General features: G+C 43.9%; 1 protein-coding gene across 1 annotated transcript in view; it reads right to left on the bottom strand.

Moving 5' to 3' along the window:
• REV3L (REV3 like, DNA directed polymerase zeta catalytic subunit) overlaps positions 1-20,544 on the bottom strand; it is a 242,819-nt gene that overhangs the window by 108,898 nt on the left and 113,377 nt on the right. The window contains exons 2-3 of the mRNA XM_045010184.1: positions 13,181-13,370; positions 1,372-1,446 (exon numbers count right to left, since the gene is read on the bottom strand). Coding sequence (XP_044866119.1) covers positions 1,372-1,446; positions 13,181-13,370 — 265 coding nt within the window. The remainder of the gene's footprint in view (positions 1-1,371; positions 1,447-13,180; positions 13,371-20,544) is intronic.

Raw genomic sequence — 20,544 nt, forward strand, 5'->3', positions numbered from 1 at the left:
GACTACAAGTCCACTAAGTCCTGCTTCTTGTTCAGCCAGTCGCTCAGACAAACAAGTTTATTTACATATGCAGCAGATAATGCTGCCTGCTTCTTGTTTACAATGTTACCTGAAAGCGAGAACAGACATTCGAATGGCACTGTTGTAACCAGCATTGCAAGATATTTACGTGCCGGATGCACTAAAGATTCACATGTCCCTTCATGCTTCAACCACCGTTCCAGAATACATGCTGATGACGTGGTCCGCTCGATAACGATCCAAAGCAGTGCAGCAGTATGTCCATTTTCATCATCTGAGTCAGATGCCACCATGATTTTCTTTTTTGGTGGTTTGCGGTCTGTAGTTTCCGCATTGGAGTGTTGCTCTTTTAAAACTTCTAAAAGCATGTTCCACATCTTGTCCCTCTCAGATTTTGGAAGAAACTTCAGATTCTTAAACCTTGGGTCGAGTGCTGTAGCTATCTTTAGAAATCTCACATTGGTACCTTCTTTGCGTTTTGTCAAATCTGCAGTGAATGTGTTCTTAAAATGAACAACATGTGCTGGGTCATCATCCAAGACTGCCATAACATGAAAAATATGGCAGAATATGGGTAAAACAGAGTAAGAGACATACAATTCTCCCCCAAGGAGTTCAGTCACATAGAAGCATGTCCTCTGGAATGGTGGCCGAAGCATGAAGGGGCATGCAAATGTTTAGCATCTGTGGCACATAAATACCTTGCAACACCGGCTACAAAAGTGCCATGTGAACACCTGTTCTCACTTTCAGGTGACATTGTAAAGAAGAAGAGGGCAGCATTATCTCCTGTAAATGTAAACAAACTTGTTTGTCTTAATGATTGGCTGAACAAGAAGTAGGACTGAATGGACTTGTAGCCTCTAAAGTTTTACATTGTTTTGTTTTTGAGTGCAGTTATGTAACAAAAAGAATCTACATCTGTAAGTTGCACTTTCATGATAAAGAGATTGCACTACAGTACTTGTATGAGGAGAACTGAAAAATCCAGTTTCTTTTATCATTTTTACATTGCAAATATTTGTAATAAAAAATATAAAATGAGCACTGTACACTTTGTATTCTGTGTTGTAATTAAAATCAATCTATTTGAAAATGTAGAAAAACATCCAAAATATTAATAAATGTCAATTGGTATTCTATTGTTTAGCAGTCCAATTAAAACTATGATTAATTTTTTTTAATCACTTGAGTTAACTGTGATTAATCAACAGCCCTACTTATATTGTTATTATCTTAAATGTACATGTTTCTTCCAAATGAAAATACATGGAATAGTCATCTCACCTCCCTTTTTGGTTCATAAGCCACAGTGAACACTGTTGAGAGTTCTATTTTATATAGCCTTACCTTTTCACCATTGAAGGATTGTAAAGATAGATCTTCATAAACTCTCTCTCCTTTTCATGATAACCATAAAAAGGCCTGGAGAGCAATAAAACAAACAAAAAAGATTACTGATTATATTGTAGCACTATTTACACTTAAATTCTCTCTCTATTTTATGTTTACCTTTCTCCACTCTAGAAGATATATTGGGCATTACACATCTGGTGTTTTAGTCACAATTTATATATATTTATTGACACTTCCCAAACGAAACAAAATCTTTGTTAGTTTAGAAGTAAGATTGCTCAAGTGCAAACTCCACCAAAGCAATTACTAAAAAGTTGGGAAATTGCTAGTTAAGATAATATTTGCACCCAGGACAACCAAAAGCCATATGTCCGGTCACCCCATAAACCATTATAATCCAAATGCACTCATCTCAATATCATCTTTCAGTTCCAATGCACAGTCTTCCCTAAGGCATATATCCAATTCCTCAAAATCTTAATTCCAACCTAATATTTTCGTTAGGTACGAATAAAACATTGTAGGTTTCTAAACTGAAAACATGTTGGTCTGTAAAGTATTGGACTCTTGCTGAGGTCAGAGTTCAGGTGTGTGAGGATGGGGGATTAAGGACATAAAAGAGAAGTGGTGGAAGGGCCATCAATATCCTGACTCCATACCATCCCTAGCAGAAATTTCAATCCAACTATCTTGGTCAGGTGGGTCAATCTAGGAATCCTGTTTAGTTTGGCCACTGGAGGTTTGCCAGAGAGAGAGAGAAGCTGCCCGCTTTGGATTTGAAGCACTTTGGATGGTAAATGTCTCCTCCTTCCTGCTTGTAGGGGAAGGGAGAAAGAGAAACAACACTGGGAGCCACACTGTGGGCTTTTTGTTCTTTTGACTTAGGTGGAGGTTGGACAAGGAGCCCAGGTAAGATGGAAGACTGAGAATGGATGAGGAGCCCAATGGTGGATTGATAGGGACAGAAGACTGGAGATTGAGACTGTCTGAGCGATGGGACAGGGGCAGAGAGATGAGGCTAGACAGGAAGAAGCTAGATGGGACAGGGGTAGAAGTAATTGTTGGCACAACAATACCCTAGTTTCCTGAACCTAAAATTGAACACAAGATTCCACAGTCTCAACATTCCTTTGCTATCAGCAAATAGCTGTGAAACCCACTGGAGAAGTGTCTCTCTCTATCCCCTGTAGTGTATGAGCCACGTAAAAGATGCTAACCTACTACTTCTGTCTGTTACTCTGTTAGCTCAAGTGGCAGAGGTCTGTGGGGTGGTTCTAAAGGTTCCAATCCTGTTCATGACCCATGTGCATGTCAACATGATGCCACGTGATGGATCTTTCAGTTTCCTTTATTAAAACCTAGAAAATTACATATAACATTTGTCCTGGGGTCTCACCCCCACTTTGAGCTTGTGAGTTCAAAGATGGGGACCCGCAGGTATTCTCCCCCCACCCTAACCCTTAGGGTAGGTTTCCTTCTCGCTGCCCACCATGTCCTAGGGTCTCACCCCCACTTGGAGCTGTTGGGTTCCAATGTGGGGACCTGACTTGGTTTCCCTCTATCCTAAAATCCTAGTTTAGATCTAGTAAGCTGCCACCACTCAATCAGGAAATGTGGATTGAGACACAGTCCTTCCCCAAAATCCTAGGGGATTCCAAGAGCCCCAAATCCATGGAGTTCTTACACCCAGGAGAAACAAACCATTCCCCCTGCTTCCTCCCCCCTCCCTTTTCCTAGGAGAGATACCGGGATTTAACTACAGAGGGATACCTCCCCCTTCTCTTTTCCTGAGAATCCACCCAAGGAAAGACCAAACAAGTCCTTAATAGAAAAGAATTTATTAAAGAATAAAAAGAAAGTAACTTGTCTCTGTAATTCAAGATAGAACAATACAGGGTCTAAGCTTATCAATCTCTGGAGAGAATTCCCCCTCCCCCTTTCTCAGTAAAAGCAATATCAGCAAACAGGAATAAAGCATTTCCTTTAGCAAACACACAATTGCAAATATAGAAATCAAATCATAAGACTAATTCGCCTTTCTAATTAATACTCACTATTAATTAGTAGAAACTACTCCAGGAGAACTTGGAGACATGACTGTCCTCTCTTAGATCCAAAAAGAGTTCTCACAAAGAACACAAAGGCTTCCCTCCACAGAGATTTGAAATTATCTCATCTCTGATTGGTCCTTTGGTCAGGTGGTCACCGGGTACTACATGTTAACCCTTTCCAGGGAAAAGAGACCTTAACCCTGATCTGTTTATTTATGACAAACATTAAAAGAATATTAAGATTGCAAAGCAAAGCACTGAGAAGTTAGGAAATGCCTGAATTAAGGTTACCTGTGCACTCTTTATTAGGCTCTATTGTGTGTATGCATTATGATACAGTTTTAGTTGCATAATCACATTCTATTTTTCTCTACGGTACTTCTGTCTCATTCAGTGCACAGAACAGATCGTGCTCGGAGGATGAATTAGAGTTGTGTAGTGAAGGAGGCTGCTGTCTGTAGGACCCCTGCCTCATTTGTTGCAGAAATTGGGAAAGGTGTGCAGTGAATGAGGCAGGGGACTGCTGGAAGAGAAAGAATGGTCTACTGGTTAAGGAAGTTGAATGCCACCATGGAAAAACTGGATTCTACTCCTGCCTCTATTACAGTTCTTGTGATGCTAGACAAGTCACAACTTTGTAAGTGGTCACTAACTGTGTATTCCTCATTTTCTGGGCGCCCAACTTGCGATTCTGGGGCCTGATTTGCAGGAGTCCTCAGCACGCACAACTTCAACTTAAGTCAACAAAGCTGTAAGTGCTTATCTTAGACCTTAGTCCAGGGGTCGGCAACCTTTCAGAAGTGCTGTGCCGAGTCTTCATTTATTCACTCTAATTTAAGGATTCGTGTGCCAGTAATACATTTTAACATTTTTGAAGATTTCTTTCTATAAGTCTATAATATATAACTAAGCTACTGTTGTATGTAAAGTAAATAAGGTTTTTAAAATGTTTAAGAAGCTTCATTTAAAATTAAATTAAAATGCAGAGTCCCCCGGACTGGTGGCCAGGACCCGGGCAGTGTGAATGCCACTGAAAATCAGCTCGCATGCCCCCTTCGGCACGCGTGCCCATAGGTTGCCTACCCCTGCCTTAGTCCATCCTGTGCTTTGCTGCACATTGGGCTACCCACATTTGCCATCCTTGCCTGTCAACTGCCCTTCTCTCCAAATCTTCCCATTTCATGTTGAGGTGCTTGATGTTGTTCAGAACTGTTCATTTCCATGTTATTCGCGATCTTCCTCTCTTTCTTGCATTTTCTGGCTTACATTCAAGAGTGGCATTTGGCAAGTGTTCTTTTTCCATTCTCAGCACGTCCCAGCCACTGAAGTCTTCTTTTGTAGATTATTTTTGAGATGGTACCTTGTCCAGTAATTTTTCTGACTTCTTCATTCATCTTCCTATCTCTGTGTTATTCCCAATATTCTTCTCAGACATGTGTGATGAAATGCATCCAGCTTTTGTGTATCTTTCTTGGTAAATTCCATGTCTCACTGCTATATGTCATGATGGTGATAACAATTGCTTTGTACATATTCAGCTGTAAGTGCTACATAATGTTAAATACACTGAAAAAGCAGACCCTAGGCATCTCAAATTGGGTACCCAAACTTAGAGGACACTTTTGACCTTAAATGCTCTGTGCCTCTGTTTCCCATCTGTAAAATGGGGATATCATCGCATCATCTCACAGCGCTGTTGTGAAAATAAATTATTAATGTTTGACGTAGTCACCTGAGCATCCACATTGCACTGTAAACCAGGGCTTACAATTGCTGGACCCGGCCTAACCTGTCCATACTGCATTACGCCGACCTTCTGACTCGAGTTTGTGGCTTGAGCTACACCGCAAAATGACAAGGCTTGGACTCTGACTCTCTCTACCCAGTTCCTGAGTGCTTTCTGACCCAAGTCAGACTGATCTGTGCATGGACGGAAGAGCAGCTTGAGCTCAAACCTGAGTCAGAGCCCAGGTTTAGTGTGCAGTGTAGACATATCCTAATAATTCTGTTTTTTGAGCAGGGTGTGAAAACTGTAGGGTAATAACTTGGACTACACACTGAACAATTAAAAAAAACCACAAAATCTACAATAGCTGCTCTTTCAGTGAACACCTCTATCCAGTGCATGGAATAAGGCAGGGATCCTTTGGAAGAACTTGTATGTGATCATGTAATTAAATGTTATTGAAGGAATATTAGGACTCATAGAAACCATCCAAAAACCAGTCACAACACAAAAGGGCCAGTTTCTTCAAGAACACAACTGACTTCTTCCAGAAACTCTGCAACATTAACAACCTTCCTCAGAACACCTTCTTGCCACCATGGATGTCATCTCCCTATCCACCAACATCCCTCACCATGACAGCATCACAACCTGCCTTGAACATCTTCAAGTCAGTGGACAACATAAAGATATCCATCCCAAACACATCTTTAAACTCATAATTTAATCCTCTCACATACAACTTTACATTTAACAACAAACACTTTGTCCAAACAATGTGAACAGCCATCGGAACAAGAATGGCTCCCCAATATGCCAAGCTCTTCAAGGGCCACCTTGAAGAAGAATTTCTAGAAAAATACACCACAAAACCAATGATATACCTGAGATAAATTGATATTTTCATCCTCTGGACAGATGACCTAACCTACCTCATCCATTTCTACCACAACTTCAACAACCACCATCCATCCCTCAAAGTCTTGCTAGAACACTCCCACAACAGCATCAACTTCCTGGACACCATGATCAGCTTCAACAATGGAATTCTACAGACAACTATATATAAGAAACCGACAGATCTACAGACTTAATGCAGTAACTGCCCCAGACAGAGCAAGAAATCTGTTATCTACAGCCAGGCTCTCAGATATTACAGAATATGCTTCAAGGAGAAAGTCTGGAATACACACCTCAACATACTTTAGACTGCCTTCGCCAAACAAGAACATTTCAGAGTAGTAGACCATAGCATGAAAAGAGAACATGGCTCAATACAAAAAACAACAAAAAAAAGTCCACCAACCGCACACCTTTAGTTGTCACCTACCACCCTACAGTGGAACCCATACGGGGATCACATCCTGAAAGAAATCTTTTCCAAACCACCTCTTCTGGTCTAAAAGCAACCTGCTGACCTCATCATCAGAAGCAAGCTCCCCACAGACCAGGACATTTCAACTCAAACAGCACCAGACCCTGCCAGAATAACAGATGTTACTCCTGGGGGAATTCTGCAACTCTGTGCATGCGCAGAATTCATGTCTGGTGCAGATTTTGTTTTTTTCCTGCAGAAAATACATTCTGCCCAAGAAGTGCTGCAGTTCTATCTTTCACCCACCAAAGGCCACTGTGGTACCAAAACAGCCAGCAGCCAGCTGTGTTGATCATAGCACCCTGTCTGTGGAGCCAGGTTAGGACAGATAGAGTGGGGCACACAGAGCTGCTGTGGAGGTTACAGTCTGGGGTTCAGAAGGGTTAGTGGGGGGAACAGGATGGGGGCAAGGGTTCAGAAGCTAGTGAGATGATAGCATTGAGCCAGGGGCTGAATGGGAGAGGTGCTGCAGTGCCACATGGGAACAGGGGGGCTGCAGGGACACATGGAGAAGAGGGGCAGATGTGCCTGACTGAATGGGAGAGACTTGGGGTCAGCCAGGGTCAGCTAAAATTGTCTTGGGCAGTAGGGGCTCTCTCAATTACCATAACTTTGTCCTTTTTGATCTTGGGTATAATCCTGGAGATCAGGGGAATTGGTGCTAAGGTATACAAGAATCCTCAAAACCAGGGAAGAAGAAAGGAAGGGCACTCACACTTCCTTTAAGAGGAAAAGTCCTTGCACTTGATGTTGTCCCACATGGCAAAGAGGTCTAATGATGGGAGTTCCCAACTGGTGAAATATTAGGTCTAGGATGGATTTCTGCATTTGTGGCTGGTTACCACATTCTTGCTCAGGAAGTCTACCAGGTTTGTGCTGATTCCTAGTAGATGCAGAGCTACCTGAGTCATTCCATGCTGGCACCATTCCCAGAAGCTGATTGCCTTTAAAAAAAAAAGGGGGAAGGGGGTGATGATCAAATGATTCCCTGCTTGTTTCTGTAGTATGTCGTCAACATGTTGCCCATCAGAATCTACACCATGGCATTTCGAAGGACAGGTAGGAAAGCCATGCAAGCCAGTGTGATGGTTCTCAGCTCCAAGATGTTCATGTAGTTTTAGATCATCCTAAGACCACAAACCTTGCATATAAAAGTGATTCAAGTGGGCATCCCATCCTGTCCCAGATGTGTCTGTGACTAGCATCACTGCTGAGGAAGGGACCAAGAAGGGTTTTCCTTTTCTTATATTCATTGAATAAAACCACCACCCGTGTTCCAACAGGACATGAGGCAGGACCATGACTTGTTTGCTCACAAGATGTCTGGATGGACAACAGACTTTTTTAGTCAGCACTGCAGAGGCCATACGCAAAGTCTGTCAAACAGTGTCACATATGTGCATGTGATCATACTGCCCAGGCCGCAGGGCCCCTGACATATACATACAGTTGTTGTCAATCTTGTCCACAAGTTGTATGTTATCAACTGAAGAGACTGGAACTGGTCCTCTGGCAGGAAACCTTTTGCCAGACTAGTTGAGCCATGAATTTTACTGTCTGTGCAGTACAAGACACAACTTCTTGGTTCATCAGGAGTTCCAACTGGGAGACCAGGTTGAGAAAGCGATCCAGAGCTGCTTTGGTCTCATCCTGGGACTTGCCTCTGATCAGCCAGTTGTCTAGATAAAGTAAGTATGGATTCCTTGTTTCCTTTGCACGCTATGGCCAGACACTTGGTAAACATTTTCAGTGTTGTAGGAAGTCCAAAGGGTAGAACACTCTATTGATAATGGCTGGGACCCACTTTGAATCTTCTGCACTTCTTGTGAGCTGGATGTGGCGAAGTGGAAGCACACCTCCTGCAAATCTAGAGCTGTGAGCCAGTCTTGAGCTTGGAGTGATGGGATGATGGAGGCAAGCATTACCACTCTGAACTTGAGACAGTGCATACATATGTGTTGAATCTTCTCAGGTCTAGGGTAGGATGAAGACTTCTTTTAGTCTTTGGAATAAGGAAACACTGCAGTAGAAGTCTCTTTCCCAATATTCCTGGGGAACTTCCTCTCTGGCTCCTAGACAAAGCAATGAGGCCATTTCTGTTTTTAATAGACTCTTGTTAGAGGGGTCCCTGAAAAGGGACAGTGAAAAGGAGTGCATATGTGGTAGCTACAGGTGATGATCTCCAGCACCTATCTGCCTGCTGTTACAGCAGACCACACCTCGTGGTATGGGGCAAAGCAGCTTCCAAAAGTCATTCTCTGTGGACTGGTTCCTGTACAGGCTTTGACTGTTCCATCAAATTTTCTGATGGAGCATCACAGCAAAATGTGGGGCCAAAGGCAAGGAGGGTTGATGCCACTTGTTCTACCATGGGTGTTTCCTGGCCTGATACTCCATCTGCCTGGGGTAAGATGGGGTATGTGGTCTCTGCTGATGCAAGATTGAGGGTGGTACATCTTTTGATAGGGTGGGGGAGGGCAAATTCTCAGTGAGCGTAAGGCTGGGAATCTTTCAGTACATGTAGGATGCTATCAGTCAGTTCAATGAGCAGCTCCAAGCCCTCCAAAATAAAGTCCTTAATTGTGGCTTGTTAGTTGGGACTGATACTCGAGGCTTGAAGCCATGCATGGTCACCACAATGATCATAGACTGGGCCACAGTGTCAAAGACATCTATTACTGCCTGTAGAATGGTCTTGGTCACAAGTTGGGTTTCTTTTATAACACTTTCAGCTCCCCTCTGATTTTGTGAGAGAGCTAAGCCAGAAACGGTGTCATTCTGTCTCATGTTAACAAATCATATTGGCCAGCAATGTCTGGGAGCTAGCTCCACTGGAGCAAGGCCAGCGTGTTTGACTTTCTTCCAAAAAGATCTATCCATTTGGGATCCTTGTCCTTAAGTGTGTTTTTGGTGGGCCTTGACTTCTCTTGGACACTCAAGGGAGCCAAGGTTGGGGTGGGTGTAATGGTTCTTGAACCTCCAGGTGGTACCATGTTATAGGGAATTCATGTTTTAGTGGCTGGCATTTGCCACAAGACTTTTGCCAGATCTAGGAGGCCTTCATTTATGAGAAGAGCAATTCCGGCTGGACCAATGGCCAACAAAATATCAAACAGCTTGTGAGACTTCACAGAGGTGACTGAAGTCTCAGTCTCCAGGGTATCTGTGATATGCACCAAGAGCTCCTGGAAGTCTTTGAAATTGTACAGTGCCAGTACTGGTGCCAAAGCTATTGCCTCATCTGGGGACGAGGAGTCGTTGTCGTCTTTGGGCAGTGAGAAGAGTCATTCAATTCTGAACTTCCTTTCTCTTTGTATTCTGGTAACTGAGGTTTTGCTAGCAAAGCCATAGAGAGAAGGAGACCTCCTTCTTTTCTGAGATGGTGGGGACCACATCCTAGAGGCCCAGGAAGGTAGGCCTCAATAACTCCAGTAGTGTCACTATGGCATTCTGTATGGTTATGGAGGACTGGTGAATTGTTGGATAGATCAATACTAGTCCTGGTGTACCTATGGTTGAGGTCTGTAGAGATATTCCAGCAAAAAGGTATGTCCTGGGGATGGTGAAGAGGAGTCCACCTGAATCATGGGTGGCACCAATTGGTAAAGCTCTATCAGTACCGAGGACTGTGTCAATGGTGCTGCATATCTCGGTACCTAACACTCCTCCATAGCACTCTGAGTCTGTGTTGTTGGTGATGGAGTCAAAATTACTGGGAGGTACTTCCAGTACCAGAAGAGCCTGCCATGCAGCAGTCTGCTCCTTTCTACTCGTCTCCATGTCATACTTAGACATACCAACTTGTCTCCCAAAGTTTTTCTGTATCCCTCTTTATGGGAGGACACAGAGCTCCTTGTTGAGCTCCTTCCCCCATACTAGATCCAACACTAACTCTCATAGATTGTTCCTGCAGATGGAATTTCAGCCTCACATCCCCATCTGGGATGTCAGACTCTCCCAAGCAGAATACGTTCTGTGCCCATCTTTCAGTGGGATCAGTCCACTGCAGGACAGACAAGGTTTTCCCGTGGGTTTTGAGGCCATCCTATTTTAAACTTCTGTACTGGGGGAAGATTTTTGTACAGAAGGGTCTGCAAGCAACTTTTGGCTTGACAAGTAAATAAAAGAATGAAAGTCAATCTGAAATATCTCAGAAGATTTTAAGAAGGTTTCTTGAGAAGTTTAGTCCGAGCTAAAGTCCAGTGGGTTGGACACTAGCTAGGTTCCATCTCACCACAGGTAGTAAGAGGGAACTGAGGGTGGGTTGTGGCTGCCCAATCTTTTATGTCCTTGTATGTGAACACAAAGAGGGACAGGATACACGCATGGCCCCAATGGACATCACTATTCAAAAAATCTGGTCTCAGGCACATGAGGTGCATCTACTCCCTAGAATGAGATCCACAATAACACATACTCAAAGAACTAGTGGATTGTTCTTCATTTCAGACAGCCAACCAGTAGATACAGTCAGTGTTAAAAGATTATCCTTCCTTTAACTCTGACTCTGCCTGCTTGTCTCTTCCACGTTTTGAAACTTAGGTAGTAAATATTTATCTTAATTGTCCTTCCGACAGCAAGGAAGGCATGCAAGAACATCTGCAGGGCTTAGATTCGAGAAGATAAAATTACAGAGCTCTCAGCACCTAAAACATCTACCATTTGCATTCAGAACCTGACTTGAAGTTACAACAAAAGAGCTGCCAAGCTGCTGAAGAGAGGGACATGGGATCTGTTACTCTATCCCTGCAGCTTTCTGGCTGTGTTGCAGGATGGAGGAGGACGACGATGAAGACAGAAGGGTTGTCTTCACTAGGTTACTCTGCTTAGTTTTCAATTTTGGTTCCTCCTCTCCAGTGAATAGCTCCAGTGCTTCTCTTCTTCTGCTAATCATATCTTTTACAAGAAACCAGAGATAGGAAAGGATCAGATTAATAGTTTCACTGCTGCTCAAGTTTCTCACAGCAACAGTGGAAGCCAAAAATACAGTGATCAGATTTAGTTCTGCTGCAGCCTATGTAAACTCCAAGCAGTAACATAGGCACTGTCTGCAGTCTTCAGAAGGAACCATTGCAATGGTTCACTCTGGGAAGGTTATCTTGATAAGTATAATTGCTATGAACTAGGGATTGCCAAAAGTGTACCCTACTGGCTGGTTAGGCCAGTGTTGAATGCTTTTAAAAATGTCACCCTTTTTTCTAGATGAAAACAGATTTTGCATAAATTGTTTTGTATAATCACGTATGTTCATCCAGAAAAGCTTCTTGTTCATCATGGATGAGTAAATTTTTCAATCCCCTGTTATGCAAGTCAAATAAATAGTGAATAAGAGAATCCTTAAGTGTTAACATCTGGTAATAATAATCCTAACAATTCTTGGAACAGCAAAAATGTGCACTAAATAAGAAGTAAGCAAACAAACAGTGTTGTCCTGGGCCATATGTGCATGTCCCAGGGACCTGTTTCAAGGCTTGGACCATCTACAGTGTCTGGTGACCAAGCATCACAAGATAATAGAGTGATATTTCCTATAAGAGGGAGCCTGTGCAGTCTGAGGGGGAGAAACCTGCAGGATTGCCCCTGCAAGAGACACATTGTCAGAGGGGATGTGGGAAGGGGCTCTCCATACCAAGCGGGTGGAAAGGCCTGGCTGTAGCAACCTGACATAAAGGACAAAACAAAAAAAAACAACAACAAAAAAAAAAAAAACCAGAGTCCTGAATGGATACAAAACTTGTATCCGCATCCGATCTGCTATCCGCAAACATGTTCCGCAGATATCCAGATTTGCAGGGCTCTAGATATAAAATTTGGATCCGCATCCATCCATGATCCACAAACACGGTCAACGGATAAAAAGTAGATATCTGCAGATTTGCAGGGCTCAACAAAAAAGCAGGAGACCTAAGAGGAAGAGGCTTTCTTCAGGAAACACCAAGTAGCAGGACCTAAGTTTTGGTAAGAAACTACAGAAACCAGCAAGTGGTTAAAGGAACTGTAGAGTTTGGAAAATACTGGCTTTTATTTACAGTAGAACCTCCGAGTTATGAACATCAGAGTTACGAACTGACTGATCAACCACACACCTCATTTGGAACCGAAAGTACGCAATCAGGCAGCAGCAGAGATTAAAAAAAAGCAAATACAGTACAATACTGTGTTAAACAAACTACTAAATAATAGAAAACATTTTAATTTTTTTTGACAAGGTAAGGAAACTGTTTCTGTGCTTGTTTCACTTAAATTAAGATGGTTAAAGGCAGCAAATACAGTACTGTACTGTGTTAAACATAAAGTACTAAAAAATAAAGGGAAAGCTGTATTTAGTCAATATTCAGTTGTAAATTTTTGAAAGAACCATAACATTTTGTTCAGTTATGAACATTTTAGAGTTACAAATAACTTCCATTCCTCAGGTGTTGTAACTAAGAGGTTCTACTGTATGTTGACATTAAATTATTATTTTACTACAGTTATGTTATTTTAATAAACCAGACCCCAAGAAGGGGTGTTGTTAGATGCATATAAGCATGTGTAGTTACTGGTGAGTTCAAGGACAAACTGAGGCAGTGGACCTCCCAATGCCAAACAGGTATGCTGACCCTTCTACATAAACAAAACTAACAATAACATAATGTAAATTATACTTACATTCCAGATACTAATGACACTTTGAACACATGTTGAACAGTAGAAGATGGATTGCCTAAAGCCACATTGAGTGCTCGGTCAATGCTGAATGCCACCTGACGAAGATAGTGTTCTGACTGCTTCCCATAACCATCGTATGGCACGTAGAGATAAGGAAAGATACCATGTAAATGGAGACAAGTCTTCTGACCTAGAAAACAAAAAGAAAGTCAAGTTTAGCAGCTTTTTCATGTAATAACAGATGTAAAAATATTCTGTACAGTCATCCAACTAACATGAATAGAAAATCCACATACTTGGTTTACTAGGTGTCCCAAGTGGAACCAAAGCTATAATGTAATGTAAGTTTGGATACGCAGCTTCTGCCTGCTTGATAATAGATAAACAGGGTACCTTCTGCTTAAAAAAAATAACTTACCAACTGTAAACAGGGGGGCTTTTTAAAAAATATTTAACTATCAACTGAACATTGTCCTCTACAGTATTGTTCACAGCAAGGTAAGATTTCTCAAACGAAGAAAAGAGGCACAAAAAGGCCCAGGGAAAATAAGATAATATTCTTTCTTGAGGAATTATTTTTCCAGGAAGGACTCGAGAAAGCTAAAAATAAATTCTCTTATTGACTCTCTCTAAACTTGGTATTTAATTTTTTCCAAAACTACTAAAAAATATTCTATTGCATTTGAAGCAGGGGGAAAAAAGACAGCAATACAACCATAAAATGATAAAATCCTATATACATTTCACAATATTAAACAATTAACAAAAGAAAATCAATCATAGTACTGCCAGTAACATGGGGAATGTATTTCCACTGAGATATTTTCACACACATCAAAAATCTATCAAAAACTCTATTTAAATACTCCAGATTTGTGTTCCAAAAATAAGCCCCAGGAAAAGGGACCACAGGGGAGTTGTACCAGTACACAGCCCCTAATACTCCTCTCCCAGCACCCTGAGCTACCCCCAGGTTGCACACAGCCCCCAGTACCTCTCTCCCTGCACTCTCAGCTACCCCCCTGCCCGCACACAGCCCCAGCTACCCCCGTGCACCCTCAGCTACCATCCTGCCTGTGCACAGCCCCTAACTACCACCTCCCTGCATCCTAAGCTGTTTTCAAACTTTTTGAGCTAAGCCCTCCACCTTTGAGTTATAATTTTTGGTTGCACGCTCCCGCCCCCCAACCCAGACAGGCTGGGTGGCCTGCTGAGGTGAGTCGGGGGTGAAGGTGCTGCTCCCTCCCTGCACTCCGCCATGCGGAGATGGCTTGAGCCCTACTGGCCCCTGACCCCACCCAAATAGAAGTCAAACTACACCTATGCTCAAGGCCCCTGCCTCGAGGTTCCCCCCCTCGCCCCCCTGGCAGGCCCTAGAGTTTTTATAGCATGTTGAGGTAGGTAGGTAGGCCTCACAGAGAAAAAGGTTGAGAACCCCTGCTATAAATGGCTCTACTTTTGCTAACAGGCTGTTATGTCCTATTCCAAAAGGAATTAGCTATAACAGCTCAGAGATATTACCTAACACTGCCTTTCTTAAGTATGTTGTGTCAGGGAAGATCAAGAGTGCAATTCCCATATCTTAGGAAATGAAAGAAAGTTTAAGAAGAGAGAGACTATCATATAGGGACAGGACAACAGTGATTTGCATCCTCCATTACGCAATGTTCCATCTTGAACGAACAGTCCACCACACTTCCACAGGACTACAACTTGCAATTACAGCTAGCGCACCTTTATTTTTAATACATAACTTGCTCATATTTATTTCTAAATGAATAGAAGGAATTACTGTTTTTATTCAGTAAATGGCAAATCTTTCTAATCTGCTTTATTCCTTCTTCAAATAAGTCATGTGTTGTAATTGCTGCCTGCTAACATCACTAGTCTGGCTACTGCAAGCAGAAAATGTTTCAAGAATTCAAGCAGTTAACTAGTCACTTTCAATAAGCTACAACCACTTCATTGTTAGTCCATGCATTTACATTATTTTGATGTTTCATTTAAACTACAATAGAATATGATCTACATGAAATATAAGGTAATACTGGAGGTAAGGTTTGCCCAATTTACCTGATACATTAAGCAGTAGTTAGTTATGTAAGTGTGAATGGTGCTTGTGGGGTGGGGAGAGAGACTGTGAAGAAAGGAAGCCATCCAAGTTAAAAAATGACAAGGACAAATATTTACTTGTGCTGACAATAGATCTCTACTTCTCCACAACGGAATACTATAACATGAGCATAACAGATCTCTGCCAGTGTACCTCTATGCTGTTTTGGAGGTATCACTTCTATGGTAAGAAGTAAATTCAGTCCCTGTGCCCATTCATAGATTTTCCCTTCCCTATTGAGACTGCTAATAAAGATTTAAATTAAGGCCAGGTGTGATGTCAGCTTTGAAGTGTAGCTGTACATTCATTAGGAAATGGATGTAGACCAATTATTTGTTTCACATTCTTCTCAGCAGCCATCAGATAACTTTGGGAAACTAATGAACTGTGATGGATTTGAATCTATGATCTTCAGGTGAAGATTTAACCCCCTAATGATTTTTTTTTTGTAATTTACATTAACATGATTAGTTCCACTGTTCAGGAATTGTTTTTATGCTCTCAACACATTTATTAAATCAAAGCAAATACAATACAGAACAGATTAAGTTACATAATGAAGAACGTCAGCTAAATACAGACATATTCAAGGACCACATTCTGCTGTTACATTGGTATAACCCTGAGGATCTCCTTTGTAGCAATGGAGGAAAATTGCAACTCTGAGCAGAATTTTGCACACTACTTATGTATGAAGTGCCTAGATACCACTGTGATTCGTATGCAAAGTACTCAGATGTAAGATGTTCTACCATAGGACTACAGCAAGATAATACTCAAAAGAAATAAGTAAAACCAACATGTATTTTATTAGTATTACAATGAAAGGTCTCAATCCCTGGCTCTGGTCAAGATGTGCTCAGAGTACATGAGGCACTGGGGGCAACGCTACTGATCTTTAGGAATGCCAGGAGCCAGTTTGGCCCTCAGCTTAATTATTATTTATATCATTGTAGTGCCTAGGAGCCCTAAGTCATGGACCCGGACTCCATTGTGCTATATGCTCCCTGCCCCAAACAGCTTACAACCTAAACTCATTGCTCCAGCTTTTCCACTGGTCAGCAAATAAGCACCTGGGGAACTTGTTCCATCAACTGAGGCCTTGTCTACACTACAGGACTATTTCGAATCTACTTAAGTCGAATTTGTGGATTCGACCTTATGAAGTCGAATTTGTGTATCCATACTAAATACACAAATTCGAACTTCTGAGTCCACATTCACGGGGCCAGCGTCGACTTTGGAAGCGGTGCACTGTGGGAAGCTATCCCACAGTTCCCGCAGTCCCCGCTGCCCATTGGAATGCTGGGTAGAGCTCGCAATGCCTGCTGGGTGAAAAAAGGGGCCAAGGGTGGTTTTGGGTAACTGTCATCATTGAACCGTCAATCACGCCCTCCCTCCATGAAAGCGCCGGCGGGAAATCTGTTCGCGCCCTTGTCTGGTCGGTTACAGCGCGGACGCCACATCACTGCGAGCATGGAGCCCGCTGTGATCATCGCTGCACTTATGGCCGTTGTCAACTCCTCGCACCTTATCGTCCACCTCTTCCACAGCCAGCTGATGAGAAACCGGGCGAGGAGGCTCCGGCAGCGCGGTGAGGACAGGAATTCACAGAGTGGCGCAGACCTCTCACAAAGCAGGGTACGCCAGGCAGTGGAGATCATGGTGGCAATGGGTCACGTTCATGGTGTGGAACGGCGATTCTGGGCCCGGGAAACAAGCACAGACTGGTGGAGCCGCATAGTGCTGCAGGTCTGGGATGACACAGAGTGGCTGCGAAACTTCAGGATGCGTAAGGGCACTTTCCTTGAACTGTGTGACTTGCTGTCCCCTGCCCTGAAGCGCCAGGACACACGCATGCGAGCAGCCCTGAGTGTGCATAAGCGAGTGGCCATTGCTCTCTGGAAACTAGCAACGCCAGACAGCTACCGGTCAGTAGCGAACCACTTTGGTGTGGGCAAATCTACCGTGGGGATTGCTGTCATTCAAGTAGCCCACGCAATCGTTGAGCAACTGCTCTCAAAGGTAGTGACTCTCGGAAATGTCCAGGTCATCATAGATGGCTTCTCCGCGATGGGATTCCCAAACTGCGGTGGGGCTATAGATGGGACTCACATCCCTATCCTGGCACCAGCCCACCAGGCCAGCGAGTACATTAACCGAAAGGGCTACTTTTCTATGGTGCTGCAAGCTGTGGTGGACCATAGAGGACGTTTTACCAACATCAACGTCGGGTGGGCGGGCAAGGTTCATGACGCGCGTGTGTTCAGGAACTCTGGTCTGTTTAGACGACTCCAGGCAGGTACTTTCTTCCCGGACCACAAAATAACGGTTGGGGATGTGCAGATGCCTACAGTGATCCTCGGGGACCCGGCCTACCCGCTAATGCCCTGGCTCATGAAGCCCTATACAGGCGCCTTGGACAGTGCGAAGGAACTCTTCAACTACCGGCTGAGCAAGTGCAGAATGGTGGTGGAGTGTGCTTTTGGACGTCTCAAGGGGAGATGGCGGAGCTTACTGACTCGCTCGGACATCAGCGAAAAGAATATCCCAGTAGTTATTGCTGCTTGCTGTGTGCTCCACAATCTATGTGAGAGCAAGGGCGAGACCTTTTTGGCCGCTTGGGAGGTTGAGGCAAATCGCCTGGCTGCTGTTTACGATCAGCCAGACACCCGTGCCGAGAGAATATCCCAGCGGGAAGCGCTGTGCATCAGGGAGGCTTTGAAAGCGAGTTTCCTCGCAGAGCAGGGTAACCTGTGACTGTCTACTTGATTTTAAGAGAGCCTGATCATGGGCCTGTGTCTGTATGTGTCCAGTTAGATCTGAGCTCACAAACCCGGTTCTCCAAGTTTCCCCCACTTCCAAAGCACGTTTTAAAACTAATGAAATGTAACAGTAATTAATAATAAATCTTTCGTTGACTTTGCATTTCTGTTTCTTGGTTGAAACATGTAAGCATTCTGTGCTGGGTAAGGTGTGCACTGATGTACAGACCGCTTGTCCAAAACAGGACGGACAGCCTCCTGCTCCTACATAGGTCTGTGGGGTGGGGGACGGTTTACGGTGGTTCTGCATGTAGGGGGAGGGTTGCACGAATGGGTGGGTTTGCAGGAAGGGGCGAGGGGTGCCGTCTTTGGATAGGGGTTTACATGACGGCTGTGGGCTGTGGGTTTGGGCGTTGGAAGGGGTGAGGGGTGTGGGGGAAGGGTGAGTATCTGCCCCTGGATGAGGGCTCTTTTTGGGGCTCAGGGCACCGGGGAGGATCGTGGCTACGGTCGAAGTGCATGTGAAGGGAAGCCTGCCTTTACATTCGGGGATGGCAGGCACCAGGACCCTGGACAAGCATACACATCAACGAAAGACCCGGGGCAGCATACACCACACAGACTGACCCTGGTGCCTAGTGACTGCAGTCTGTGTGTGCCCTGCAGTTGACCCTGCACCCAAGTCTGTACCATGGTACTGTGGGCTATGCACTGCAATTACAATCCCCCCACCACACCCACAGAAAGTCTTCTGACATGAGAAACGTGACGGAAACAGTGAGTAACACCAAACCGCTGTTAATAATGTAGTACACAGTGGGGGGTTTAAACTTGGAGTTGGGACTGGTTGATGCTGTAAGGAAAGAACTTGTACAAATTTACAGCGCGAGAGGTGTCTCGAACATTAGCGGTCTGCTGCGGTGCAGGGACAGTTCTCACGGCCCCTACCGCCCCTCCTTCTTGTAACTTTGGGTGAGGGGGGGACAGGACTTCTTGGCGTTGGAGGGCGGTTGCAGATGCACTGCAGGGGGGCTCTCTCCTCCTGCCTGCGGTCTTGCAGAACATCTACAAGGCGCCGGAGCGTGTCTGTTTGCTCCCTCATTAGACCACTGGTGGGACAGTGGTGGCAGACCCACCTAGAATGGCATGCAGTGCCTCGTAGAAGCGGCATGTCTGGGGCTGTGCTCCGGAGCGTCCGTTTGCCGCTCTGACTTTTTGATACCCTTGTCTTAGGTCCTTGACTTTCACGCGGCACTGCATCGCATCCCGGCTGTATCCTTTCTCTTTCATGGCTTTCGAGACCTTCTCGAAGGTCTTCGCGTTCCGCTTGCTGGAGCGCAGCTCCGAGAGCACAGACTCCTCGCCCCACACAGCGATCAGATCCATGACTTCCCTGTCAGTCCATGCTGGGGACCTCTTTCTATTCTGGGATTGCCCGGACTCCTCTGCTGGAGAGCTCTGCATCGTGGCAGGTGCTGCGGAGCTCGCCCCGATGTGCAACCAGAACGTCAGATTCAAAGTGCCCAGACAGGAAAATGAATTCAAATTTTCGCGGGTCATTTCCTGTGTGGCTGGGCAGAGAATCCAAGCTCGGACTGCTGTCCAGAGCGTCAACAGAGTGGTGCAGTGTGGGATAGCTCCCGGAGCTACTAAGTTCGATTTGCATCCATACCTAGCCTAATTCGAGCTAGCCATGTCGAATTTAGCGTTACTCCACCTGCCGGGGTGGAGTACCAAATTCGAACTAAAGAGCCCTCTAGTTCGAATTAAATGGCTTCCTGGTGTGGACGGTTGAGCGGTTAGTTCGAATTAACGCTGATAAATTCGAATTAAAGTCCTAGTGTAGACCAGGCCTGAGAAATGCCTTCTGCAGTCATATCCTTGATATACCCTGTACATGGGAGTTTCCCCATGCTGGGATACTTTATTGACTTTATAGATTGGTGTAGAGATTTTGTTTAATATTTTCAACTATATTTAATTCTGCCTACTCTGGGAAACTGTTTGAACGTCTTAAAAAAAGATGCATTTAACTTCTGATTCATGTGTAATGTGCTTATTATTAGTAGTACCACCACAGCAGTGGAAATAGAAAGTAATGAATCTTTTAAGTGGAAAAACTCACTGCTCTCCATTTTGGGGTAGAGGTAATTATTAACAGGATGTACACAACTGGGGATGCTGCTCATCTATGTGGTTGTAGCTGACCTAGGTTTTAGAAAGTGGTAAAATACATGAGATTCTTTTCACTTGATAGGCTAGATCTGCTAAAGCTCTCTGACAATATTATTGAACATTTTTGCTCCATAAAAGTTATATATTTTCTAAATGAAGAAAATGTAGTGTTGATGTAATATACCTATGACTTCTGAAAGGCATTTGACTTGATAATGCACATTTTGATTAAAACCAACACAAAATTGACATGGCACAGACAAAATGGATTGAAAACTGGCTAACTGACATGTCTCAATGTTAATGGGGAA

The sequence above is a fragment of the Mauremys mutica genome, chromosome 3, assembly GCF_020497125.1.
Source record: "Mauremys mutica isolate MM-2020 ecotype Southern chromosome 3, ASM2049712v1, whole genome shotgun sequence".
NCBI classification, from domain to species: Eukaryota; Metazoa; Chordata; order Testudines; family Geoemydidae; genus Mauremys; species Mauremys mutica.